Source organism: Coffea arabica, chromosome 3e (genome assembly GCF_036785885.1).
Source record: "Coffea arabica cultivar ET-39 chromosome 3e, Coffea Arabica ET-39 HiFi, whole genome shotgun sequence".
Classification (NCBI taxonomy): Eukaryota; Viridiplantae; Streptophyta; class Magnoliopsida; order Gentianales; family Rubiaceae; genus Coffea; species Coffea arabica.
This window is the reverse complement of record NC_092315.1, coordinates 1,517,009-1,544,125: the sequence shown is the minus strand read 5'-3', so window position 1 is coordinate 1,544,125 and position 27,117 is coordinate 1,517,009. Positions and strand designations below refer to the sequence as shown.

The window sequence follows — 27,117 nt, the reverse complement described above, 5'->3', positions numbered from 1 at the left end:
ATATATATATATCTTCTTCGTGATTGGACAGCATCATAATGGTTCAATAAGTATTAACTTGCAGGCTTGTCATGTAATGGAAGCAGATGAAACAGTTTTTGCATTAGAAATCTTGAAAATGCTTCTTGCACTGATCAGCTAAAACACTCACAGCTTTCTAATGTTTCTACACATCCCTTGTTTTGAATATAATTACTGGTTTTCCTAACAGTAAATGGGATGTACTACTTCCCCCAGAATTGCCTCTAAGCTGTTCAGATCAATGTATTTACATATCAATTGACACCAAAACTTGCAAGTTCCAAAATTTGGGTCTTCTTCAAAATAATGAAATCCGAGAATTTCTTGTAGCTAACTTGCGAGGCCCAATGATAGCTTGGCTGAACTGAGAGTGATTCAAATATGGCTTTCAAAAAGCTTATCAGGGAGGGCTTTCACCTCCCCAAGTTTTTCAGCTCACAGCTGCCAGAGCAGGTTCTGGCTGACCGGCGACAACATTGTAACAACGGCTGCAAAGTGAAGGGTGCTCATCAAAAGAGCCAACTTGAGGCGAAAAATTCCAACATCGTTCGCATTTTGAGCCCGCTGCACGCGTTACGTGAATCCATACTCTGTCTTTTCCTCCAATGAGAAATTCTCCTGTGTATGATGCATCTTCAGTAAGCTCGTTTTCCAGGGATGGAAGAACCTCCACCTGCATCACACAATTAATCATCATAGCTGATAAGGCAAACTCAACCCTACCCTGATTCATGTCTTGTACCTGTAGTAAACCAAACAATTATTTCTTATTTTCAAAAGGATTAAAATATAACCATCAAAGAGGTGATGTATAAAATCACTCAATAACTACTAAACCTCTCCTTTATGATGGTTATGGCCAAAGTTCTGTCTAAAACATGGCTTGCAGTTTAACCAATATTTGGAATCTTACCTCCAACTCAATTCAAATCCTCTTCCAACGTATCAAGTAAACCCTTTATGAGACACAAGTCATAAAATTAAGAAAGGCTTGATTGGACAGAATTAATTTTGTCCACCTTCAGTGAGAAATTTCGTAAAAAGCATTCGATGGCATCCGATGTGCGATTACGGGTTAATCCTCAGAAAGCCTAAATTCAAATGCTTCAGAAAAGATTGAAGAAGAATATCAAGATATATAGTTGCTTATCACAGCTTTGAAGATATTTGAGAAAATAACAAGGACACTTTACTTTGTGTCGCTTTTGCCTTAGTCTGCGTGACCATTGGCTGTTCTAGTTTGTGTTGTGAGTCATTTACACGTCGTGGGTTTTATACTGTAGTAAGACCTTTATTTGTTTACTGACAGCTTTTAAGTTTTGAGGGAACAAAAGAAAAAACAAGGGGAAGGACATTGTCAAATGGAGAACGACCAGGTTCCTACATAAATAAGACAAGTCTCTCAGACTGTAATGGTAACCTCCTTAATAGTGTGCCACAAGCATGGTATGGAGGACTGCACCATGGCATAACTGCCCGTGCTGCACAAGTCCAGGAGTTCCAAAAAAGGCAAATAAAAACAAAGAAAGAGAGTTCCTTAATGCATTGTCTTGGGAAAACTAAATGCAAAGGAAATCGGCTTGTTATACACATCAGACTAACTTTTACGTGATTTACTAGTTGAAATTCCAAGAGTCAGCAATTGCAAAGAGATATAACCCATGAACCAAATTACCTGAGATGTAATGAATATACGAGGTAGCGTATCAGCATCAGTTTCAGATTTACAAGCTTCTGTCAATCTTGCAGCTAGGGTATCATCTGATGTGTGGAGGTAGACCTTCGCCTCTAAACTTGAACCAATTAGCTTCCCAGATCGAGCAACCTCTAGCACTTTATTTACCTCAGTTCTTAGCTGGTCAAAGTATCTTAAGTTAGAATTAGTTGTTAAGCTCAAATCTGGTTGATAGAAAGAAAGATATGCATAAATGTGCATGTGTATACACATCTTTTGAGAGAGAGAGAGAGAGAAAAGACAAGCATTTTACTTTAGTTCGTACATTTTCTCAAATCACATTGAGAAATTGTGAAGTTGGCCAATGACTTGACTAAAAAAACAAGCTATAAGAAATGTAGCTGTTCAGTGCCATCATTAAGCAGCAAAAAACAAGGACTTAAGGTGAGAAATGGAGCTAAACCAAGGAAATCAATACTGAAGTAAATTGAAGGCCTATAGCTTTCAATTCTTCACCACAAATCTATGCATCTATCTAATACGAAAAAGAGGGGATTAGGCAATATCATCCAAATTTGGTCATCATGACAACTTTATCTCTTAAAATGCTTTTTACTCTAGATGCACTTTTTGTCTTAAACACAGAGATTTGAAACTGCAGTTACTGCACATATCTTGTAGTCTTTTTTCACAGATAAGTATTACCTCAAGAATTTTCCCCCAAAAATTGACTTCTTCGACAGGAAAAGCGAGATATCTTTCCTTAATTATAGGCCATCTTGACTCAAAGACAAATTTGGCAATTTGCCCTTCTTCATTAGTATATTGAAAAGGAAGATGTTGCCAAACATCCTCAGCCAAATGCGGGAGGATGGGCGCAACCACCTTTACTATGGAAAGTAAGTGTTCTGCAAGGACACTTTGGCAACTCCTCCTCGTAAAGCTCGTTGTTCCCCTAAAATTAATGAAGTAAATAGAAGCCTCATTAACACATTTTAATTGCTTTTCATGAAACAGGGAGACAGGAGAAAAATGGTATATGTCCATTAAAAGCAGAAAATATCTATGAAAATGCATAAGAATGATTGAATTTTATACCTATACACCATCATTCTATTTTTGGATCACATTTCTCATGAAAAAAAGGACAAAAAAAAAAGATAGAAAATGATCAAACCACAAATGCATGGATAAAGAATATTTGACAAATTGTAATCGCACCTCAAACAATGGACTGTAACTTTTGCTCAAGAAACACGCTTTTATAACTTTTTCTAGAACATGAAGAGATCCTCAAGACATAAGGAAGTCAGCTGAACAGCATAAAGCAGGTTTTGAAAAAGAAGCTTACCCAACGTAAAGACGATCTTTGGCAACGTCAAAGTAAAAGTTTGAGAGATCGACGATCACAAAGCGTTGAATAATCTGTAAATATTTGGACAAGATAGGAAGGGAAAAGAATATGAGGCTCACTGCTACAACATCAGATAAAAAAAATTCTAAGAAACTATCTAATAAAATCGTAGAATATCACATATTTATCCACTATGCCTAATTCTGAAAGTTCCTGGTTACTGGAATCTCTATGGACTTTCTTCTTCTGTTCTGGTATTCCACTTGTTGCCAGTTATAATCACTTAGGAGGCATCCATTTGAAGGATACAAGGTAACAAGTCTAAAATGCCATTGGTCAAATGTTCCATGCCAAAATCCTTAGAAACACTGAGTAAACACATAGATCTAGCATTATGCTGCATAAAAGTAACTTGTTATATGCATCACCCACCGGGAAAATTTCCAGCACACTTCATTGACATTTTAAGAATAGTATTTAGGAATCATTCTTTTCTCAGAGAAAACTCACTAACACGGTTAAATGCCCTCAGGACCACGTTCTGAGAATTCAAGGAATAAACTGTTCGATGGACAGAGGCAACATCTTCTAACAAATTTTTTTTGCCACATTGAAGTGAATGTTGCCTGTGACAGCCTCAACTCTTGATCAAGCATTACATTTTGTTTTCTGTGTATGTGACAGGGATCAATGACAATCTTCAGTTTGACTTTTCTTTCGTTCCAGAATTTGGAGTTTCTTTGCACAGGGAAACATTTATGGTTTCGGCATAGTTCAACAGGAGGGTTGGCTGACAGGATTGCCTCAGATGCCGGGCACAATGTTCAGATAGTTTTAATGCAGATTCTTGTATTGTTCAAAGTTTCTCATAGAAATACAGTTCAAAATTAAGAATAAGCAAAAAAAACACTAGAGCAAGTAAGTGATAGACAAATAGTCATTAAAAAAATGGATGGCTTCAGAGAATCCAGGAAGTGCCCGAATCAACGATCAATGTGCGAATTTGAGCTTTTAATAATGAAAGTCAAACCACCTGATTTTATGTGATCAGACTTGTTTGTGAGTTCAAGTTGGTACTGCTCATTTAGTTTCATTTTGCATTTGAAGTCCTATAACATGGTCAACTTTGTCCATGCTGTAGCTTCAATGGGAACTATTCCCAAGTCTCTTCATCATCCAGAGAACCATCTTAGGCTTCTGTCAAGCAAGCAAGTACATTTTCTGGTATAAGGGAACTATTATCGTTGCTACTCGTATATAAGGCTCAATCACATTACTTGACAGAGGTGTTTCACATGTGGTTTTTGTCTCGTTCCTGAACTAATGCAGTCAATACATCAAAGAAAAGGTATACCTGAAAAATTTTGAAGAATTGATATTGTTCATAACTCTCCTTAATGTTCTTGACAACATTCTCAAGCTGAAATAATGCATGCTGATCAATCTTTGGAAGTTCATGATATGGAACAACATAATCAACCTACAAAATGAAACCGTAAGTGTTAAGACTAAAAAGGCTGATGTGAATATACACATGCTACATCTGATATTTCAGTGTGTCTGTTTCGAAACAGGGAAGAAGAGATTAATGATAGAGATATTATCTTGTTGACATGTATAAAGGAACACTATTGACACTTAAATAGTAGACAGAATGTATATCCCAAAACAATACCAGCAATCATAAGAAGTCAGCCTTACTTTCCAGTCATGAAGGTTTGCCAAAAGAAATCTTAGAGTTCCCCGTAATTTCCGGTAGATATCAGACATTTGACGGAGGACTTGATGCCCAATCATCACATCCCCAGTATAATCTATGCTAGAAGCCCAGAGTCTTAGGACATCAGCACCATAAGGAGGAGATTCCTATCAGAAAAATGCAGTTATCACTAATTACAGAAATGAGGACGTTACACCTATACATGGTATATGGCAGACTGGTACTAACCACTTTGTTTTTTCCTCCTTCAATGATTGTAACTGGATCAACAACATTGCCCAGAGATTTACTCATCTTATATCCTCTCTCATCCAAGACAAACCCATGAGTAACAACAGCAGAATATGGAGCCCTTCCTGAAAGAGAAATGAATAAAATCACAAAGCTTATGTTAGAAGGAGAATATTTTTGTATAAAACTGCACTCAGAGGCTGACAAAATGCAAGTAGAGAGAAAATAAACTATTTAAGAAATACTTGCTCCAACCAAAAGCTTCAAACTTGAGGCACCATATTTTAAGCAGCTATGATAATCACAAGGACAAACTGGAGATGATGACAAGAACCCCAAGTCAAATGACAGCAGCAGGAACCAAAAGTGAAAATTTGTTGCAAGCCATTAAGGAAACTTGGGCAGAAGTTTGTACAAAAGGGAAAGCTAAGGTTCCCATCCTTGATCAACTAAGAATACTATCCAACTAGATTTTGATAATGAAATTCAAACTATGTTCAAATTTTGAGTGCCTCAATTCTCCTCTTGACACACTACACCAACTCAGAATGATAGCTTTACTTATGCTAGTCACATCAAGAAAAGTACATGACTACTAACTAACTACAGTCAGAGAGTGGCTTTACTAAGCAAGAAACTGCATATTTTTAGATTTTCAATTTAATTTCTGGCAATGTCCCTGTTTTCCCAAAAAAATTTTCCTTCCTTGTTAGACAATTTTGAAATGATATGCTGAAAGAAAGCTTCCTTGCATACAAGATGATGCGTTATGAATTCCATCTTATACATCCACAGTGCTTCACCAGAAACACCTGAGCTGGTCAAAAAGACATCTGGACAGTCCACAATCAGGAGAAAGAATAAAAAGTCTAAATATCTGTACAATGTGACCAAGTTCATCCCAAGCCCAGCATAAAATAGCTCGTTTCCATCCTCCCAACTGGGACATTTTGCATTACTTGCACAATCAGATTCCCTATCTATAAAGGTATCATATGCCTATCCCACTCAGTATGATAGCATGCTTTTAAGTCTCTTACTTTTCATGAATACAGATCGATAAAAGAACTTACGGTGAACTTGGCTCTAAATGATTATTGCCCTCCCCAGAAGTTGTTGATCAAGTGGTGAGAGCAGTCATACAGTTAAGCAGGAAAAGAAACATGAAAGGAATCTCAAAAACCTAGACTTTGAACACAATAAAAGCATAAAGGTTGGCAAAGGAGCAACTAGGAGGTTGTTTACCTTTAGTAGCAACACTTGTCAACAACGAGCTTTGGAACCAACCGCGATGCTGATCTGTACCCTCAAGATACAAATCTGCAGGAGAACTGAGTCCATTTCTTTTCTCCAGCACAGCAGCCCATGAAGACCCTACAAATTAAAAACAAACATCATACCAAAGCCCTCAGAGATTATATTGAAATTCTTAATTATCAATAGTCTCAATATTCAATATCTTATTTTGACATTGCACCCAAGCAAAACATTGCCATGGCACAATACAAGTTATGTGCCAACAAAATAGGCAAAACAGAACTGTCTTAAATATAACAGGAAACTTACTGCCATCTACGCAGTTAAGGAACATAGTATAACAAAACCTTTTAAATCAGGAAGGAGAATCCATTGCTCTTTTGTTTCAGCAAGCATAAATTAGCATGACATTTATGTGTTATTGTGTCCAATAACCAATTAAAAGAAGGAAGGCCAGCACAAGTGGGGCTTACCTGAGTCAAACCAAACATCCATTGTATCAGTCCCTTTTTCATAATCTGATGCTTTATCATGATAAGTATCAGGAAGTAATTCCTCTACCGTCATATACCACCATGCATCACTACCCTTTTGAGAAATTATAGCTGCAAACTCAGGATTGGCCAACCAAAATGGTAAAAGTTAGATTAGACTTCCCACACGGGGGAAGAAAGACACTTAGTAGTCTCATGAACCAGCCAGCATAAGAAGGTGTAACACATGTATTACACAGAGAGAGAGAGAGAGAGAGAAGATATACACTAGTAGTGTTAATAACCAAAGCAAACAGCAGCTAAAATGGAAAAATTACTTATGAGTTAAACAGTAATTCCAAGTTTTAACCTAAGTAAAAGAAAAAAGAAAAGTATATTAGTAATTAGAAGAGTCCCTCACATTTGACATGATCAATGGTTTCTTCATTCATCAGTGGCTCCTTTGTTTCCACATGGTAAAACACTGGAATGGGAACACCCCATGTCCTTTGCCGTGATATACACCAATCAGAACGGCTTGAAGTCATTGCAATGATTCTTTTTTCTCCCTGAAAATTTCCCCAAAATAATAAAAAAAAAGTACATACAATTAGTAACTCAAATAATTAGCGTTCAAGTAGGATTCTGACTGAAAATACCACACAAGGTAGGAAAATACATTTATGGATCACCAGTTCTTAGAACAGAAGCAGGAAGGAAGTATGCCCAGATATACTCCAATTTGTAACGATATCTATTCTACTGTGACTTCCTGAATAGGAAGTGCAAAGTTCTATGAATGGGCAAATTTGAAACTTTACTAAAGCACCAAGAAAAATTACAAGCGACTGCAATATCACTTACCTGAGAAGGAATCCATGTCACTTGGCTGATTGCATCAATTGCAGCATTACGGAATCCTTCCACTGATGCAAACCATTGTTCAGTTGCCCTAAAAATCGTGGGCTTTTTTGTCCTCCAATCATATGGATACTTGTGTTCTGATAGAAAGATATTTGTGAAGTTAACATGCTTGTGATCCTAACTCGATAACGCCAACAACAGATGGATCCACAATCTTGGACTGCAGGAGATAGAGTAGAACTTACTGTAGGGTTCCACCATAAGCATTGACAAATGCTTGTCCAAGTATTCTATAACTGCAATATTTCCATCACCAAGCACATCAAGCCCATTGAACTGTGCAGCTTCTTCTGTGAATTTGCCATCATCATCCACAGGGGAAAGAATAGGTAGACCATATTTGAGGCCAGTTACATAATCCTCCTGGCCATGACCAGGAGCAGTATGAACTAGTCCAGTTCCTGATTCTGTTGTGATGTAATCACCACCAATGACAACAGGACAGTCTCTGCCATCTATTGGATGAACATAGCTGAACCAGCAAGTGGCAAAACACGTTAGAAATGTAAACCTTGACATTGACTAAGAAGAATGTCAATTCTTCAATTAGTCTCATTAATAGAAGACAATTGATTAGCAGACGAACAAGACACACTCTCTCTCTCTCTCGCTTCCCCCCCCCTTTCTTTAGGACCTTCTAACAACTGAAACAGCCACAAGAAAGACAACCTCTAGATATGATTATCAGGTAACATCAAGCTAAATGCATGTCACACATTCTATGCAGAAAGTAGCTTCACGTGCACAAGGCCACAACATCAGAATTGAGAACCATCAATGAAAGACGCAAATTCAAACTAACCTGCAATTTTCGAGATCCGAACCCAACAGTTTTTTCTTTATAAGAAGTTTTTTGCCCCATTTTGCTTCTAGAGTTGGTACAAGGTCTAATGCCACAATAAGGAACAGCTTCTCATATTCTTCAAAAACATTGCCAAGTTTCTTTTTTGCATTGCCAGACAGTGTAGAACTATCTGTGGAACCCGACTGCACTTCAACAATGGCATATTGAAGCTTAGGATTCACTGCAACAGCTGAGAAACCAAAAATACGTTTAACCAGAGGTAAAAGAATGGATATATGGAGGACATTACAGATTGAGTTGGACACATTGAATTGCATGTGTCCATCTTTCCATAACTTTAAAATATCACATGCACATTACGTATCCTCTATAGCAGTCATGTACTTCTAAGTCCAACAAATTTTGACAGAAGATAACGTTAAAAGTAATAGAATTCCTGCAAATAAGCCTAATTATCTCCTTTCTAACACATGACAATTAACTTACCAGCATTAGCAGGTATAGTCCATGGAGTTGTGGTCCAGATAGCCAAGCACAAATTAGGGAAGAATTCCTCCAATAAATTGCACAAATTCGGAGCATTGACTAGTTTGAAAATGGCATACATGCTGTTGGAAACATGCCCTTCAGGATACTGCAGGTGAATTTCAAAGAAGATAAGGTGTATATAGATGAGAGGCATGTTAAGTTTGTTCATCGGGATGAATAATTATTTCAAGCACCAAAAGTTACACCATATCCCATCTTTATTGGCCCTCAATTCTCTTAGGTGTCCCAAAAGTTTTACCAAAATCAATGATTGAAGGTAAATACTTTCAAATTTCATTAATAGCCCTTAATTGTTAGAGATTTTAAGGTATAAAATTTTTAAGCTATTAAAAGTACGATTTGAATCAATGACAAAAGAGCAAGGGTATCAAAGCACTTAATGTACATCTCTAAAGTTCCTCAGAAAAGGAGAATGGAAAGGAGATGGCATGGCCAGATTTTGAATTCTTTAGTGGCAAAAGCATGCAGAAAATACAGGAAAATGGGCCCATTGAGAAGATGTATGGAAAGATCCATCTACCTCCAACTCTGCTTCAGCAAGAGCAGTGCGTGATGACGGACTCCAGTGAACTGGTTTTCTTCCCCTATAGATAAACCCTTGAATAGCCATTTTGCCAAATACTTCAATCTTGCAGAAATCAGGTAAAACAGATCAATAAGCTTCAACTCCTAAGTAGTAAACTATGAAAGCTGCAAATGCAAGCAGGTGTATATTGGCCTTCAATAAGATAATGAGAAAGATGTAAAACACAAAATACAAACGTCCCTGCCCCCCCCCCCCCCGCCCCACAAAAAAATTCAACCATGCATTGTCGAAATTGACCTGCTATAACAAGATGTGCTACAAAAATCTTAACCAAGGAAGCCTTAAAATATAAAATCCCTTAATAGCTATTCCAACTACCTGTGCAGCTTCATACTCTGGATCAAGAGTTAGATAAGGATGATCCCAGTCTCCCCATACTCCATATCTCTGAAACCCACTTTGAAGGAACCATTAGCACTGAAGAATTTCTCAGACACCCAGGGATTGATTTGTGAGAAAAAAGGTTAGCCTATATTAGTCTAACAATAAAAAACTCGAGTGAATACCCTAAATGATGCCATTTGAGCTTTCACAGTTGCAGTGGCAAATTTTGCTGCCTTTTTCCTCAACTTTAATGGTGTCAGCTCCTTCCTGGTAACCTCATCTAGTGACTGCAATACTGAAATAATTCACAAAAAGATGGAGCACAAACATATCTGTTAGATTCCCAAATTACAAGGAATTTTTGTTCTTATTAACAAAAATAAATTTGCCAGTTCAAATAAGCATACTTGAAGTAATTCTAGTTTTTCTCCTAAAGTGCCATTCTTGCCTTTCATTTTTACATTTTCTGCTTCATGCATAATTTCTAGCTTCTATTTTATATATTACAGTAACCCCTGACCAAAAGCATCATAGCATGTGAATAGTTGCCAACCAAAAATGGGAATAATGAATTAAACACAACAAATTATTACATTAATAGCCACTGATACGTGCCTTTTAGTTCTATTGGTAAGCCATGACAATCCCACCCTGGAACGTATTGAACCTTAAAATTTTGAAGAAGCTGTAAAGAACAAAGAATTATTAGACAACAAGATGTTTATGAGAACATGTAGGCACAGATGCTTGAATATGAGTATCAGCCAACAATAACTGAAAATCTGGAAAACATGGATGAACTTTCATTATCAAGATCAAAGTAGCAATATGAAGGACAGCATGGCTACCTTGTAACGGTTTATAATATCCTTCAAAATTTTATTTAAAGCGTGCCCCATGTGCAAATCACCATTAGCATAAGGAGGACCATCATGGAGAATAAAACTACCCTGTCAAAGTAACAAAACATTAATTACAACAAAGGGAGGTATGAGACAGATTCAAGTGTGCAGAAATACTTACTCCATCATTCCTATCAACAACTCTCTTAAACACCTGATGCTCATCCCACAATTTCTGAATCTCAGGCTCCCTTACTGTAGAATTTGCCCTCAAGCCAAATGTTGCCTGTGGTAGGTCAACCGTGTGTTTGTATTTTCCATCATCCTTCTTTAATCCTAAAGGGTATCAAGTACTTAGCAATTACAAAGACAGGATCCAAATCAGTATTAAGGAGTGACAACAAATATCCCTCCCTCATAGACAAGGCAAACTTCACTTGTTCACCCACACCTTACTGTTCAACTTATATTTTGCCACTTAAATTTAACTTTTTGCAGGTTCATATTATTTGGTATATTTCTTATCATCAATTAAGAAATATTTCAATTCTCAACTTCCCTGTAACCATAATTTTTATTTGGGACTTCTATGCTATTGTCCTATTCAGCCATCCCTTTCAAAGGAAAGATAAAATAAACAGGAAAACTTTATGAAGGACCTAAATATATTCAAAACAGAAGGGGGAGACTGCAAACATCAGAAACCATCAAAACGAAACCTTGAGTTCCAATCTATTCACAGTGGAATTCATTCAATTAGGTTAACTTATGCACCTTCAGACGCTTTTTTTGCTGCCATAACAGGTCCACGAGACCTTCTTTTTGCAGATGAACAGATTTCAGGACCAGGGTAGGTAGAATAGTGTCTCACATTTAACAGAGATAACAGAGATAGCACTTGAGATGATGAACATTTTCTGAGATACAGGAAGCTAACGGGTGGAGTTTTCCTGAATGATGGACAGTTCTTCAGCAATATCACCTGAGGAAATATAAGATACCAAATTAAATTGCTCCAATTCTAAAGAGGAATGATCAAGTCATTCTGCAGGATCTCTCATCTAGAATTCTTTCTAGATGATGGACAGCCTTCCACAAGCTTTGGTCAATAAGAAACAACTGGAATAGGAGACTGACACATAAATAACCAAAACAAAATTCAATTTAAAACTTCTAATCGGCCTCAGATTACCAGGTGACGAATATTGTCACTTCTCTATAATTCATAATTAAACAAAGATGAAAAGCAAAATTGGTCTATGCATACATAAAAAGCTCCGTTACTTTGTTGCCAATACTTAATAGAAGTAGAAATTTTTCACTTAAAAAAAAAGTCACTGAACAGCACACACGTCTTACCATACTCCCCATGCTTAGAAAATCAATGTAGAGAAGTCAAAAAAAAAAAGGAAAAAGAAAAGTAAACATAAAAAATGGGACCTATGATCAAGCACCTAGCGTGCCGGCCAATTCAGTAAGCATTACTTTCCAAATTTCTTTTCATGATAAGAGAAACAAAGAATTCAAATTTCATCTGTTTATCTCAAAAAAGGTAGAGCCTTTCTTGAAAGAAAAAAAAATAAAAATATACCCAACAACTCAATGCCCACAAAAAGTACTGAGAGGATTGATTTAACGGTGCCTTATTCAAGTGCAATGATGCTATTGCCACGCCTTCACATCTCTATAAAGATTCAAGCTTTTGAAACTTTTCAATGCAAAATTACAACTTGAGCTCATCACTCATTAATCAATCGATAATGTTCCTATAAACGATACAGTAAGTGATACTACCTTGTAAGAGGAGTTTTGGACAGCCATGTGGACTCGAGTAGTAGCAAAAGCAAACGGATTTAGCGGAGTAAAGGATTTAACGAAGAGGGTTGCTTCCGTTCAATTGCTCCACTTCAGCTTCCCCATTTAAAAGACAAATAAATACTCTAAGGGTTCAGAAAATCGTTTGAAATTTTGTGGATAAAATGGGAGTGGGGGAAGGATGTTGGCAGTGTTTCAGCTTCACAGGTTCTTCAGCCACAGACGGTTTTACAGAGTTTACGATTACTTATACTATTCTGTAATTTTTATTTTTTTTTTTTACAAAATGGCCTCAAGTTCTATTTATAATCACGTATGGCTCCGCACCCCTTTTTGGTGCTGTTCTAGAATTCTACTACAGTACATTTTATTTAACTAATTAATTAACAACAACATTTGCAAAGGTCTAAATTTTCTGGAGGAAATTAGTACTTGAAAGGTACTTCGGCCATTCTCAACGCATCTTCTGTTCTACCCTCAGTTTCACTGCCATCTCACTTTTTATTATGCTCTTATTTCTCCTTTGCAAATATTATTATATCATAAACACTGGACAAGAGTTATTATCACTTTGCTTTCTTAAACGATATTACTATTATCAATTTACTCCTTAATGTATCTTTTAGTCACTTTACTCCATAGTAATTCAACTCAGCATGTTAATTAATTTTTGATAAAAATACCCTTTTATTTTATAACATTATTATATTGTTATTATCACTTTATCTCTTTAAATTATAGTGATATAACCGCTTTACTCTCTAACATTATTTTCTAGATATTATCTTATCGTTAATTTAAAAAGTATGTTCAAAAATTTTTAAATGTATTTACCTTTTTTATATAATTCATGTGACCTTTCTTTTATTTGGAGTTGTCATCAAATATTGGGCGTTACATGTATGGATGACTACATAGTTATCTCATATACTCCTTTAGAAAAGCTTGGATATCGTATTGATTTAAGTTTTATGGTAGATCCAGACATGTAGACAAATTAAAGTGGAGCTTCTACATTTCAGCTAAATTGATTGAACCAATAGTTTTTTAACAGGGAAATGACTACTTAGTATTTTGGATCACAGTCAGGGGAGTACTGTAATTGCTGTTCCATTGGAGGACAATTAGGTTCTTTTTGTAGCCACATCAAGTTAGCAAGGTGATTGCTATCTCTTGATGCTTTGCCCCAGAGGATGAAAAAGCAAGCTAAGAGTTGTTTTTTCTATGTTGGATTTCAACTGTGATGAGACCATGTCCGTTTGCAGATTCATCTTTGTGCAGAAGTCATTCTACCAGATGTTTCTGCATGTTTTTGTTATATTTCAGGGTTAATTATAGAAGCATCTGCTTTACTTAATTTCTCCCCTTTTTTGATATTCAATCAGCTCAAACAGTAGTATCAAGGTCCATCCTTGAACCGAGTTTGAGCTGCTCTATATTGACTGAATATCTGGCCTGACTTACTGAATGTCAGGATATGCCCGACAAAAAGATGCAAGTAACTGTGAGATTTTGTCTTGCAGAATACAGAGGTTCAGTATCTAAATGGGGGTTTCCATTTCGTTCTAATTTTCCTGATAAAAGAACATTAACTTCATAAGCATTTCTTGGTGTTTGTACGATATATCAGTTTTTTGAAATTTTCGGTTGAACGAAGTTGTTGATTAGGATGTATGTGCATGGAATGGTAATATGTTCTTGGTCCTGTTAAAACTTGCAACTCCTATAAATTGTGCCTTTTGTTGTTTGCAGGCAGAATGCTCAATTATGGCTACTGATTGTCTGCATTTCTCTTTGATATTCTACCCGGATTAGTTTTGCATAACTGAGTCACTAATAACTTGCTAATTTGCATATGTATCAGTAACCAAAGGTTCTATAACCAAATGCTAGTAATAAAGGTTCTTCTTCAAATCGCTAGATGATTGGTTATTTGGTTCATAGTAAGCAAAAACATACTCAGTTGAATCTGGAAAGATGTTCTACCGTCATCTGCATAAATAGGGCCAAAGAGTTCATAATATTACACAAGTTTGGAAATGCTGGAAGTTAAACAAATGGCAGCAGAAAAGCTGGGCTGTGCTGCAAAGGAAACCACATGTGGTGTATTCCCTATCTTCGACCAACTAGTGTGAAAAGATTTTTCCATATGGTATTGGCAATAGGAAGAAGACCCAATGTAGCAATTATAAGTTGATCAGAACTGCTTATCCGCGTAGAAACCTGCCCTCTTTTGTTACTGTTGAATCCGGCTCGAACAGTCATATTGGAATTTCGTCCCACAGATAGCTGGGACTGCAGGTTCAATCCCCATACGAGGTCTCCTCTCCACTTCGTAAGAGACAGGCCAAGTGTACTTTGGTCCTGACCAACTGGATAATCCTTTTCCCTAAGCCGAATTCCCAAGTTGGCTCCATATGCTGCATCAGTTTCACACTTAACTAGCCCAGTACTTCCCACCAAAACCAAATCTTTTCCAAGTGCAATCTCATCCTCCACCTTGAACCCAGCAATCAGATTTTCTCCTATGCATGTAATGGATACCCCTGCTGCAGTTCTATTTACTCCGAAATTACTTAGTTTAGTATCAGCCTTCAGGGTATAAGCAAGTTGCTCTCCAACTGTCTCAATATCAAATCCTGCCATTGTTGATCCTTTGTCCCCATGCTTGGCTGCAACGCAAGAATTTAAGCGGATGTTGAACACTTCCTTGTCTTTTGTCAGTTGAACATCAATGACTGCCGGAAAACGACCTGCAATGCCAAGATTGTCTTCAATACTGACACCATCATATCCACAGTCGTGGTCCCAACCATGCAAGTCCAGAACAGGCCTTGTTATACACCGCGATGAGGATTCTAAAAGTCGGTATCTATAGGCAGGATAGTCTCCATCGAAAGAAAGTGGAAGTACCATGTCAGGTACGGGAACTGCTACAGCTTCTTGGCAATCCATGTCTGGATCCTGACACTCATCCATGTCTTTTTGTTTCTTCTTTGCATCTTGAAACCTTCTAACCATTCCACTCCACTGCTTCTTTTGAAGTAGCTTTATGCGATAATCATACTCTTCAGCATATGCGTCTCTTTGTTCCTTGTTTAACTTGGCAATCTCAGATTTTGTCAGTGGCCTGAATGGTGGCAGTTGGTCATGCTCGTTCTCACTCTGTTGATCGCAATCAGATGAAAATGCCAATTCAACATCGGAGTCAAAATTCTCACCGCCTTGAATAGAAGAAAGCTTTGGATGAGAATTGGATTGTAAGAGAGAAGACATGAAATAGTGCAGAGATGGAGATGGAACTCTGAAGCCAAACAACTTCTGATAATCTGTGACTTCATCAGTTTTGACTTCAGAATCTATCTCCAATAAGATCTTCATGGAGTAACACAACAGCAGTAATTCGGATCTCCAACTGTCTCCATTGGTTAGGAAAGTCTGCTCATTTTTGTTCATTTCACACATAGAGCAGTTCTCTACGAGAGCAACTGGGATAAGACCGGGTTTCATGGTATGCAAATTACCAACAGAGTGGCTAATCAACTGCAGAACAAAACGTGATCTTCCTGAAACATATATATCATAGCTCAAGGGGTCCCCAGACGGCCCTTCTGGAGGAACTGAAGCGGCATGCGTCAAAATCAGAATGGTTTTATACCATATTGATGAACCAAGATAACCGGTGACTAACTTAAGCAACGGCAAATCACTAAGATCTCCGGTTTGGGTGTCTATACGATCAACGTAGAGAACAACATCCGGAGGAAGTTTCTTTGTGAACCTTTTTATAGAGGACAGAATCCTCCGATTAAAAGATTGATCCCCGAGAGAAGATCTAAAACCAGGGGTGTCCAATACACGAACTTCAGTGCCATTTACTGTTCCCGTAATCTCGTTCACACTAGTTGTGGCGGGTTCAAATGCATTTGTTGTTGCTTTCTCTTCACCAAAAATAGAGTTTATGGTTGCACTCTTGCCAACTCCACTTTTCCCAATAACTAGGATATTCAAAGAGAAGTTCAAGTCTTTCTTACCCTCTGCTTCAAGCCGAATTGCATCCTGCTTAGCAAAATCAAAATGGAATGCTAGAACAGAGGGCCTTCCAGCAGCAAGCTCTAGTTGGTATAAAACCTTTACAGCAACAGGATCCTCAGTAGACCTATTTAACCTATGGAGAAGCCGCAAAAATTTCACCCTAATTTCATGCAATCTGTCAATCTTCCTTTTTTCTCCTCGACTTAAATTTTCTACTGATTCAACATTGTCCATCCGCCCTGGAGTAAAAAGAGTAGGACTTAGTTGAGCAGTAGGTCTCAAACCAAGGAACCTAGAGTCTGAACCAACAGGTTGCTCCAGACGAAACAGACTTTTGCCATCAACAGAAGTAAGCATAACGCTGCTGCTTTCAGATTTAACCCCTGTGGCAGCCCTCAGTAGTGCTGCAAGTGAAAAAGGATCAACCATATCTTCCCATTCACTCTGCCTATGCACATCCGCCTCATCACCCAGATCTCTAACAACCTGTGCCTGCAAATGACTATGAGAACTCTCTCCATGAGAAAGTAGACTAGGGGCAGTAGACTGCTCAAGTTGATCTATAGTATCCACTCCATTTGAACCTTCAAAATCCAACTCCTCGGTAACATCATGACCAACCAAATATTCATCCTCTTCCACTAAAACTGCATCGTCTTCGTATTCACGAGTTCCTTCTGGTCCCAATTTGGTGCATTTTGATATAGCTTGCGGGATGGGGGATCCACTACATAATGAATCTTTCATGACAAGTCTTTGATACACATCCAAATCGCCATTCGTATAGCCCTCAAGATTCTGAGCAACATGTTCGTCTGAAAGCTTGACATAGTTCATCATCTGTACTTCCTCTTCACTCGTAGCATTATCTAGAGATTCAACATTGTGGGGATCATCAAAACAATGAGATTTCGATTTTTCATCAATCTTGTGCTCAATTTTACAAACCGACTTCTCACCCTCATTAGGCTGACTGCGAACAATGGACCCATTTCCATCATTATTTGCACATTTCCCACGATCCATGGATGCAGCTTCAAATTCGTCTTTGGCTTCTCCTTCTGTGGCCTTAGCTCCTGTGAGCTCCACAGCATTAATTTCAAGGATGTTTGAGTTGACAACAGTAGTCGGGTCAGGATTGTTTGCATTAGCGCCTATTTCAAAATTCATTTCCCCATTATCTCCATGGAAATCTTGAAGGTGTTCATCTAACTCGGCACCTCCTGCTTCTTCAGCAATTTCAGGACCCTTGTCTTCAATCACATCTGCAGACATGAGATGATTAGAAATCTGCTTTTCTTCCCCGTTGTCACCTCCAACCAAAACGGAGTCCTCACCAACCTCAGCTTCGGAGCCATAGTCAGATACTGAGGCATACCCATCTCCTTCTCCTACCTCGAAGATCCTGACTTTAGGGGCACTAACTAATCTCTCCAGAACCCCGGAACTGGGAACTCTCGCAACACCTAAAAATGTTTCCTCCTCTACACTCTCACTTCCCAGAGAATCATCATCACTGAACCCAGACAGCTTGGCAATTGGCATCCCTTGCTTTTGCAGCAATGGAATTTGAATATCAACAAGCGGTAAGTGATTCCCAGGAGCAGTTTCATGCTCCTCTGTGGATGCCCCTACATCTTCTACACATTTATCAGCTAAAATTGGCCTTGAACCGCTATATTCACCAGCAACATCATTTCCTACAATTTCTTCATCTGTGCAAGGCAAGACAGGCCTAGAATCATCAAATTCTCTATCTGAACTACTTTCATCATTAATCTCTTTAGGTGGGCATTTCACGAGAGGCCTAGAAACAATATATTGTTTGAGAAAGCGAGTTTCTTCGTGAATTTCATCATTAGTTTCAGCCACAAAAGCCCTCTCAGAAGCAGTTTGAATCCTTTCTTCACCACTCAAAAACCCATCAGAATCAACGCCGCTATCACTGCCATAACTACTAAACCCACTGTCTTTTTGACCATATTCAACGTCAGAATCATCCAGAGTAAGGGGAGCTCTAATACCTGTTGAGGCGGAAGAAGGTAGCATTGGAGGAGCTGATTCTGTAGCTGAAACAGGGACACCAAGAAGCCTTTTTGAGTCCATTTTATCAACTTTTTGTTAGTATTTGCTGATTTCCTTGGTCAATGAACAAAGATAAAATCCACGCCCAGGATGTAGTTTGGCATTAGGCAGGAAAAGAGTAACGAAAGGCACAAAAAGATTCTTTGGAAAAGATGGTGGTGTAAACTGTACAGGATTTTCTTTTTGGGATTTTCTAGGATTGGTGTTCTGTTGTGTTTGTTGTTTGTTCGAGGTTTCTGATTGGCAAAGATACTGCTGCTGTTGAAGTGTGGCGTTGGGGGGTTGGTCAAGTGAAGCCATAAAACATGGTTGGAGTTCGAGAGATAAGGTCAATCGGTTAACTTAAGGCTTGGCAATTGGCATGGCTGCTTCCGGGGCCTACAATGTTCGGCTGTTCATTTTCTGGGCACAATATTTTGCGGACCCCGCGGTTCCTTCTTGGATTATTCTGCACTTCTACTTTTCTTCAAGGCTAGTCTTGGCTGTGTGTCACGCCTAGTGATCACGGGACTAAGGTTTTTTTTTTTTTTTTTTTTCTCATTTTGTTTTTGGGTTAAGAAACCTAATGATAATTGCTACTATATATTATTCAAAAGCAATTTTCAATATTGAAACCGCTGAATAATTTAATTATGAACGTACATCTATACTATTATTTGATTGTGAATTTTTTTTACTAAGAAAAGAAAACTATCATTTACATGTACTCATGTCCTATCATTCGCGTTATTTATGTTTTTACTTGGAAAAGTACACATTGGTTAAATTAATTATTTTCATACTTTTTTGCTTTAAATCATTGATGACAGGAGGGAAAAATGTAAATGAAACGCTTCGAATTTGACATGAGTCAAAGAAACTTATTCAATGATCACTCTTAACTGCTTCTGGCCCCAAATCTTTTAGAGTTGCTTTTTTCAATAAATGTTGATTACATATTTTTTATATTATTTATACCAATAACTGGTTTATGGATGAGCGCTTTCAAAGTAGTCCGTTTGACTCTAAATCTACGTGCTTGGGATTTCATTTCTCAATAAAGACTATTCAGAAAAAATAAAAAAATCTCGTTTGAATTGTCATTTTTTTCTAAAAAGTTCTTAAATTTTTTATAAATTCATTTTCTAATCTCCTTTTTACTTCATATTTTTTTATTAAAAAACTCTAAAAAAAATAGCAATTTAAACGGCTCTACTGTCATTGGCAATTTTTTTCCGATGTACTCATTCAAACAATGCGTGACTAGTTAAACATTAGAACAACTTTTTATGAGATTGAATCTAATATTGACAATTAAACGATTTAAATTTGGATTCCTGTACTTTATGAATCAACAAGACGTATGCTTGAGGCTGGCTTCGTCAGTTTCTTCTGTGGATTACTTAATTCTAAAAGCCGTCGTAAATAATAGCAAGACTTTTAACTTTTTGTGCCATGCTGACGAAAAAGAGAGTTTTTATTTCAAGACTGAACACTTGCAAATTGAATATATATAATCTCCTCTCCTGCAGCTGGAGTTCTCAGCCTATCCTCCGCAGCAATGGCTGCTCTGGGAAGCGGCACCATGGCCACGGGCCTCCCCCACCCAAATTTCGCTGCCGCCGCTGCAATTCTAAGGAGGACGCCTCTCAGACTTGTTTGCTCTGTTCCAGCTCCGACCCCAAGAAAGCTCACCAACAGAAAAAACTACCTCCGCCAAAAAGTCCTTAAAACCCTAACTAAACCCTACCCCAGTTCTTTTACTGTTGAATCGCCCCAAAAAAACCCAGCTATCCCAGTCGAATTGAAACAGGAACAAGTTCTAATCGAGCAATTTTCCGGCGATTTTTGCCCTGCCACTGTTTTAAATGAGCTGGAAGAGCGGGAAATGCAAGAATTTCGAGAAGCCGAAGTTCGAGAACCTGTTAAGCTGGTGGACGATAGAATTGGTAATGTTTCTAAAAATTCAATTTTTAAACATGGTTTGTGGTTAGTGGCGGCTTTTTTGTTTCAGACCATTTGTGCTGTTTGGGTATTTGGGTCAGCTGAATTTGAGGATAAAAATTCAGCCTTGGAGGTTGATGTGAATGGAAAAGGTAAATCAAACGTGAAATATCTAAGGAACACTGAATTGAGATTGGAAAATGGTGGGTTTGTTTATGTGGATGAAGATGAAATAGAGAAGAAAATTGAGGAAATACAAGTGATGGCGCGGGAGGCGAGGGCGAGGGAAAGATTGGAAAGAGAAGTTAATGGTTTTCCTGCTGGAGATAGTGAGGGAGAGGATGAGTTTGGCCAGAGTGGTATTGAGAAAGAGGTTAATGATCGACTGGCCAAAGTGAGGAGGAGGTATAAATATACTCGTGGAACAGTGCCTGTGGGATCAGTTGATCGTGTGAAGGAAAATGCGGTCAGTGAGAAGAATAATTTGGCAGGGCGACAGCCAATGGATGATGTGAAGAAAGATGGTGTGAGTGAGAAGAAAAGTTTGGGTGGGAAAGAAGTTGAAGAATCATTGATGTTTAAGAAGAAGTATAGATTTAGAGGTTTATCTAGCAAGCCGAGTGATAAACCCAAGGGTTTTACTGGTTTAGTCGATCATGGTGTTGGTAAAGAGGCAATTACTAGTGAAGGTGGTGGGGGTGAGGTGTTGATGAATGGTGGCATAGGTGGTGATGTTGCAGATTTGTTGGTTGATGTGCGCAAGCAGGACCTCTGGCCCAGTGATTTTAGAGCTGGCATGTCCATTCGTTTGGAGGATGGTGAGAAGAAACAAGTGCTGGAAGCACCTATGCTTCAAGGAACTGCTGAAAAGAAGTTAGTGAAAGAAAAAGACAGAAGAGAAGCAGAAGAGAAAGTAGGCTTTGTTAAGTCCAAATCAGACGGTATTTTTCTTGAACACGTTTTTGAGATTTAAACTTACATATGAGCGCCCTTTGTGCAATTGGTGAAAGTGTGCATCATCTAGTATCCTTTTTTTTTTTTTTTTGTTCAGCAATTTTCTAAATTACAGGTCTTGCACAGGAGAGAAACCAGGGAAAGCCTCTGACAAATGCTGAGATCTCAAGAAAATCAAATATTTTGGAGAAGACTGATTTATCCAATGAACATGATGTGTTGAACAATACCGGCAATTTGAAGAGCAGAGGAACTGAGAACTACCAATCAGCCTCTAAAATTGGACAGGATAACTTAGAAAGTGTGACTGATTGTTGGTGGTTGAGGCTTCCTTATGTTCTTGTAAGTTCATTAAATATAATTATCTTGTTCGTTAGTCCTTCCTTTGTCCCTTTTACTATTATACCGTCACTTAAATTTTCTGGTTGTTTAAGGAAACCATCTATATTTTGCTCCCATGTTTAGATATTAAGAAAATAAGAATGCAAAGTGAATTACTGTTGTTGAGAAGATGAGATTTTTTCAGATGAATCACGCTTACAGAATGTTCCTATCAACGATTTATATTAGGGTCCTTTATATCTGTCTCTGCTACTTAGGCACAAGTATTTGTGTGCTGTGTTTAATCAATAGCTGAAGTTGCTGTGCATAAGATTGTTCCCCATGTGAAAGCAATATGTAGAACAGTTTCTTCCCCAAAGAGTCATGAAGTGATTCAAGTCAGTGCAACTGATTGTTTCGCCTTCTTGTTTGATATGTCATATGTTTTCATGACATCTTTTCTACCCTGTCCTTGTAAAACAAGTTGTGAAGTTCTATTGGATGTGGAGAATAGCGTGATCATCAGGAAATACAAGAATTTGTTTGAAAAATTATATGCAACTGATCTGCATTTTCCTCTATTTAGATGGTGGGTAAAATCTGATTTGGTTTGTTACTGCTGGTTTTTTCAGGTTATCCTCATGCAAAGAAGACTTGATGGTAATGGTGTAGAACAAGGCCTATATACTTTGAGCAGTCCTTATGCAGAGAACGATTCATCTCACATGGTTGCTTTTGAAGATCGTAGTGATGCAACCAACTTCTGTTATCTGGTGCAATCCTTCTTTGAAGATCTTGAAGATTTTACTGCTGAAATTGTTCCCTTATCAATCAAAGTAAGAACCTTGAGCTGATCTTACTAGCCAATGAATCCTGCTTCGTTAGCTTCTTTGATTTCTTTTTTTTTTTTTTTTGTTCTCTATGCTTTGTACTATTTAAGTCCCTCTTTTTCCCCCAAAAGAAAATCCATGTATTGCGAAGTGTGAGTTATCCTGAAAATGGCAGTGAAAAAGTGTTCTACTTCACCTAAAATTATATTCACGAACCTGAGTCTAATATATGCGTATTACCCTTTTCAGGAACTCAAAGAACGAGTCAGTTCTGATACTTTGAAAGTAATTGTTGTGAAGAAGGGGCAGCTGAAGCTTTATGCTGGGCAACCGCTGCCAGATGTGGAGATGGCCTTGAGGTCTCTGGTTGGACAAAATTGAAAGTAATTATGGTTCTACAAAACCAGATAGGATGACAAAAGAACCTTCTTTCTGCGGTGCAAATTTTCGTCGCGTGGTAGTGGTGGGAGTTTGCATCTGCTGATGCAGAAAAAAGATTACATTTTGATATGGTACTAGAATTTTGGGGTAGGCCTGCTACAAATTTGTTAGTTGTACGAATTCTTTGTGTGCTAGGAAAAGGAGAGAGAAGCACTTTCTTCTGTTCTGTTTTTTTTTTCTTCGCGGGCTATGTTTTTTGATGTACTGGCTTCGTTTCAGTTATTTAAGCTTATAAAAGTGAGAGAAGGTAATACAACAAAAGCTAGCCAACCTATTCTTTTGTCGCTTCAATGAGCACTTCATTTCTTCGGATGAATAGCAAACGGCGTCAATTGTATTGACTTTTTAGCTCAACTGCCTCTTAAATATCACAAATTCTCTTGAAAGCCAAAAGAATTGTCGACATGTAGTCTTATTGCTAAACATGTTTGCGCCATCTTCAATACTTCTACTGAATGAAGTTGGATAGAACAAGATGGTCAGTTCTTCGCCTTAATCATTTCCCTCGCACAACAATCTTGGAAGCCTAGCATTCACATGAAGGAATACAAGTGTATGGTTCCTCCAACTGCTAACGGTACTACTGCTACCTTTTGCTACTACACTACTTAGCCAGTAGTGATATGAGTAGTATTGCTAAGAAACAAGTTTAATCATAGCTTGTGCATGAATAGCTGGGAGATTAGATTGGCAAAAGCTTTGCCATTCCTGCTGCTTCTCTTCTTCATTTTCTGTAAGAGCTTCATACGCCGAAGCAACAATGGCTCGAGCTGCTTCTCTTGCTTCAGGAAGCCTATCATTCAGCAATTCAGCAGCAGTTTTTGTCAAAGAAACCAACCCAAATTCTTTCATTCCTTCCGGTTCCTAAGATTGATATTACATAATAAAGCACCATGTCACCATTATGAAAAAACCCTTCATAGTTGTAATCTAAAAGTAGAGCTTTTTTTTTTTTTTTGGCATATAACCGTACCAGCTTGGAGACACAGCGTGAGATTGAAATTGCGGCTTTTGCTCTGATCCTTAGGTTTGAATGGCTAACATAGGTTTTGAGCTTACGGAGCAAAGGCAAAGGGGTCATGGACTCTACCATTGCCTTCACTGCATTGTCTGCTTCTTCACAAACAAACTTTTTATCTTGTGAAGCTTTGAGCAGCAGCTGCAAAAGCTGTAAGTTGACCAAAAAGTAGTCCAACTCTTCATGAGAGCACTTTTACACCAATATGGCAGAGGGAATGAAAGTTAAGTTACAGATTGCGGCCACTCTTAAGAGCTAATTCAGTCTAAGTAAAACAAATATAATTCGAAAACCAAGATTAAAAATGAGACTAAGATGCAAACCAGCCGGTCAAATGCATCAGATGTGGAGGGTTCCAGCAACTTATCACTGAAGGCTGTGAAGATATCAGATGAAGTCATGATAGAAGTCTTGCAAAGAGCACTTCTTGGGTTCTTCATTGCCTTCGCTGTCACCAACATAACTCTATCCCTATATTAGTACAAGATCTGCATTAGCACAATCTCGTTTCTCAGTCCCTTTTTTCTTTTTTGGTTGGGGGAGAGGATGGTTGAGAGAGAAGAATTAAGCCCTTGTTCTAAATCAAGGAACGAAGGCCCTTAAAGTCACGTCGGGTCCTCCAATGCTCAGTGCATATTTTAGGACAAACCTATGAATTAGGCAGGAAAAAATGAGAAACTTACAAGATTGGCAGCAGGAGAATGGAATGATACAGAGCGAACCGCCTAGCATCATTTAATGATTCACAAACCTTCACCCAATCTTTGGATTCCAATCCTTCAATAAGTCCCTGAATTTCAAACAAAAGACAAACGGGATCCATCAAAAACCTATTTTTCCTCTCAGAATTCAATTAAAACGTCTGTAGAACATTCAATGATATACTCAAATGAAAAGCCAATTTTTCGAAAAGCAGGTAGGGAGGTTAGGACTACTCGGACTTCGGCTTCTGGGTCAGCAATAGGTTTGAGATTTTCAGAAGGGATATAATCAACGGAGGCATCAGCAGTTGCCTGTGGAGGTTTATTTTCATCATTTACTCCATAATCAGGCTGTTGTTTCTCGGCTGTGACTGCAATTTTGGCCTGCTTTTTTGGTCTTTCTGATGGGATTGGTAAATCATCATCAGGAGGTCTCAGCGCCATGTTTCAATCAAGATCGATAACAGAATTTCACGGATGAATTAAGGGGGTTCTTGAAAAGATGACCTTAGGAAGAGAGATTGGAAGATAGAGTTCTTAGATGATGGGGTCTGACCTCCATTTCAAGAAGCGCTACTTCAATTGAAGGAGATAGTGCAACGGTCATTTCGATTTTGAATTTTGAGGCTAAGGTTGAAAAACAAGCAACTTTAGGCACACTTTTGCTAACGGTTACTTTATTTGTTCTCTTTTTTAAGATATTAAATATTGAAAGTTATCAAATACAAACAGTCTATAACAAAAGACTACTAATATCTTCAAATTTTTCATGCTAGATCACAAGCTATTATGATTACAGTAGTTTTATGATAATATAAATCCCTTAATACTAACTCAGACATCAATCCTTTTTTTTTTTTGTTTTCCTTTAGGAAGATTAAGAAAAAGAAAAAAAAGATAACTCGTAGCCAAGTGAATTTTAAAAAATGCATATATGACAAGCATAACAAATAAGTTTTGACCACAATGAAGGACCAAAAGAACAACGGGAAATGAAAAAGGATAGCTCCTACCAGCCCTCACTTAGGCACTAATCGTGTATTAGTTTGAAACAGGTTTTTTTTTTTTTTGCTTTTTTGTTCTTTCTTATTTTGATAAAAGAAGATATTATTAACCAAAATTGCTTAACAAAGTTGAGTGAAGAATTCCATCAGGTTTGAAATTTTAGCATAAAAAACTAAATTCATATGCCACTTTAGTGATACCCGTTTGGAAGCCAAGTTTGTCTGCTACAAGTTTTTTAAAAATTTTAGCTACAGTAACTTTAAAAAACTTTTCAGAGTTTTTAAACTATACACTTCAAAATATTCAAAAAAAAAACACACTTCGAAAATTTTTTTAAAAATTTCTACAGTAATTTACAGTAAAATTTTATATAAACACCTAAAAAACTCACCGTGCAAACGGGGTTACATCAACATATTTTGCTTCTAGCGTGGAATTATAGGCCACTAGTTGACAATTCCTTCATGAGCTGCTATCGTCAGAAAAATTGCATGGTAGGCCATTTTTGACAGAAAAATTTGCGTGGTGCCATATCCATCGGTCCTTGACTTGGCTCTTAGGAAAAGAAATACCTGTAATGATAGCAGCTTCCTCCTCCAGTCCAGAAAGAGTTGATCAAGTAAATCAAACTTAAAGCGGTTCTTTCTTATTAGTAAAGCAATAATTGAAACTCATTAGCGTAATAATTGTGCCTTTTATTGGGTGTTTGTCAACTTCAAAGAATAAAAAGTATTAGTCAATTTTACAATCACGAGGGGTGGAAGCGCATGTCCGTTGCTCCTCTTTCCAGTTTCGAAAGGAAACGTTGTTCACTCACAAAATAAAAAAAATAAAATCCATGTATTATTGAGAGTTAAGAAGGAATCAAATGCCAATATTTTAAAAGAGCGAGGTTAAATCACGAGACTGTTTATGTGCAAGGAGTAATAACAGCATTGGTTTGTCTAATGAGTGCCTTATCAACGCTTAAGATAAGTTTCACAACAGAGTGTGTTTGGATGGTAAATTATTTGCGATCATTTTGTGAAAAATACTGTAGCACTTTTTAAATATGATGTATGTGAGATAAAAAAATGATTGAAAAATGTATTGATGATGCAAGTAAATTAGTGTGTGTAAATAGGTTATAAATAAGGTGTAATAATATACAATCCAAACACATATTTTTGAAAGAATAAAAGCTAATTCGCGTTAGTGTCTGATATGCACTAAAATGTTTCAAAGTAAT

The 27,117-nt window shown here is 37.6% G+C and overlaps 4 protein-coding genes across 5 annotated transcripts; 1 reads left to right on the top strand and 3 right to left on the bottom strand.

Moving 5' to 3' along the window:
* Positions 1 to 74: 74 nt before the first annotated feature.
* Positions 75 to 12,796, bottom strand: LOC113738106 (isoleucine--tRNA ligase, chloroplastic/mitochondrial-like). 2 transcript variants are annotated; one of them, XM_027265290.2, is made up of 22 exons: positions 12,556 to 12,796; positions 11,536 to 11,743; positions 10,943 to 11,097; positions 10,768 to 10,869; positions 10,535 to 10,604; positions 10,102 to 10,214; positions 9,914 to 9,982; positions 9,530 to 9,637; positions 8,947 to 9,094; positions 8,458 to 8,689; positions 7,841 to 8,127; positions 7,596 to 7,732; positions 7,153 to 7,300; positions 6,732 to 6,863; positions 6,247 to 6,375; positions 4,999 to 5,126; positions 4,752 to 4,916; positions 4,405 to 4,530; positions 3,048 to 3,121; positions 2,402 to 2,651; positions 1,697 to 1,876; positions 75 to 694 (listed from the first exon to the last, which is right to left on the bottom strand). In XM_027265290.2, exons 1-22 carry the CDS (start codon positions 12,580 to 12,582, stop codon positions 452 to 454), a joined length of 3,231 nt encoding a protein of 1,076 aa, XP_027121091.2. In that variant the 5' UTR covers positions 12,583 to 12,796; the 3' UTR covers positions 75 to 451. The 2 variants fall into 2 exon arrangements, with proteins under 2 accessions (XP_027121091.2, XP_071940287.1); XM_072084186.1 differs by lacking the exon at positions 6,732 to 6,863 and having other exon boundaries at positions 12,556 to 12,728.
* Positions 12,797 to 14,539: 1,743 nt separating this feature from the next.
* Positions 14,540 to 19,012, bottom strand: LOC113738104 (translocase of chloroplast 101, chloroplastic-like). The gene has a single exon (XM_027265289.2). The coding sequence runs from the start codon at positions 18,715 to 18,717 to the stop codon at positions 14,689 to 14,691; it is 4,029 nt and encodes a 1,342-aa protein (XP_027121090.2). The 5' UTR covers positions 18,718 to 19,012; the 3' UTR covers positions 14,540 to 14,688.
* Positions 19,013 to 20,174: 1,162 nt separating this feature from the next.
* On the top strand, positions 20,175 to 23,439 carry LOC113737882 (uncharacterized). The gene is made up of 4 exons (XM_027265025.2): positions 20,175 to 21,560; positions 21,689 to 21,915; positions 22,527 to 22,730; positions 22,974 to 23,439. The coding sequence occupies exons 1-4, from the start codon at positions 20,237 to 20,239 to the stop codon at positions 23,103 to 23,105; spliced, it is 1,887 nt and encodes a 628-aa protein (XP_027120826.1). The 5' UTR covers positions 20,175 to 20,236; the 3' UTR covers positions 23,106 to 23,439.
* An 87-nt stretch (positions 23,440 to 23,526) lies between these two features.
* Positions 23,527 to 25,504, bottom strand: LOC113738103 (uncharacterized). The gene is made up of 5 exons (XM_027265288.2): positions 25,119 to 25,504; positions 24,867 to 24,973; positions 24,507 to 24,654; positions 24,139 to 24,333; positions 23,527 to 24,029 (listed from the first exon to the last, which is right to left on the bottom strand). Exons 1-5 carry the CDS (start codon positions 25,326 to 25,328, stop codon positions 23,802 to 23,804), a joined length of 888 nt encoding a protein of 295 aa, XP_027121089.1. The 5' UTR covers positions 25,329 to 25,504; the 3' UTR covers positions 23,527 to 23,801.
* Between the last annotated feature and the right edge of the window lie 1,613 nt (positions 25,505 to 27,117).

Coding starts and splice junctions, on each gene's coding strand:
- LOC113738106 (XM_027265290.2), bottom strand. CDS start 12,582: ATGGCTGTCCAAAACTCCTCTTACAAG. Junction 11,098..11,535: donor AGCAAAAAAAGCGTCTGAAG/GTGCATAAGTTA, acceptor GATACCCTTTAG/GATTAAAGAAGGATGATGGA. Junction 8,690..8,946: donor GACTATACCTGCTAATGCTG/GTAAGTTAATTG, acceptor TTGGTTTCTCAG/CTGTTGCAGTGAATCCTAAG.
- LOC113738104 (XM_027265289.2), bottom strand. CDS start 18,717: ATGGACTCAAAAAGGCTTCTTGGTGTCCCTGTTTCAGCTACAGAATCA.
- LOC113737882 (XM_027265025.2), top strand. CDS start 20,237: ATGGCTGCTCTGGGAAGCGGCACCATGGCCACGGGCCTCCCCCACCCA. Junction 21,561..21,688: donor TGTTAAGTCCAAATCAGACG/GTATTTTTCTTG, acceptor TCTAAATTACAG/GTCTTGCACAGGAGAGAAAC. Junction 21,916..22,526: donor TGAGGCTTCCTTATGTTCTT/GTAAGTTCATTA, acceptor TGGTTTTTTCAG/GTTATCCTCATGCAAAGAAG.
- LOC113738103 (XM_027265288.2), bottom strand. CDS start 25,328: ATGGCGCTGAGACCTCCTGATGATGATTTACCAATCCCATCAGAAAGA. Junction 24,334..24,506: donor CTGATGCATTTGACCGGCTG/GTTTGCATCTTA, acceptor GTCAACTTACAG/CTTTTGCAGCTGCTGCTCAA. Junction 24,030..24,138: donor CACGCTGTGTCTCCAAGCTG/GTACGGTTATAT, acceptor TATCAATCTTAG/GAACCGGAAGGAATGAAAGA.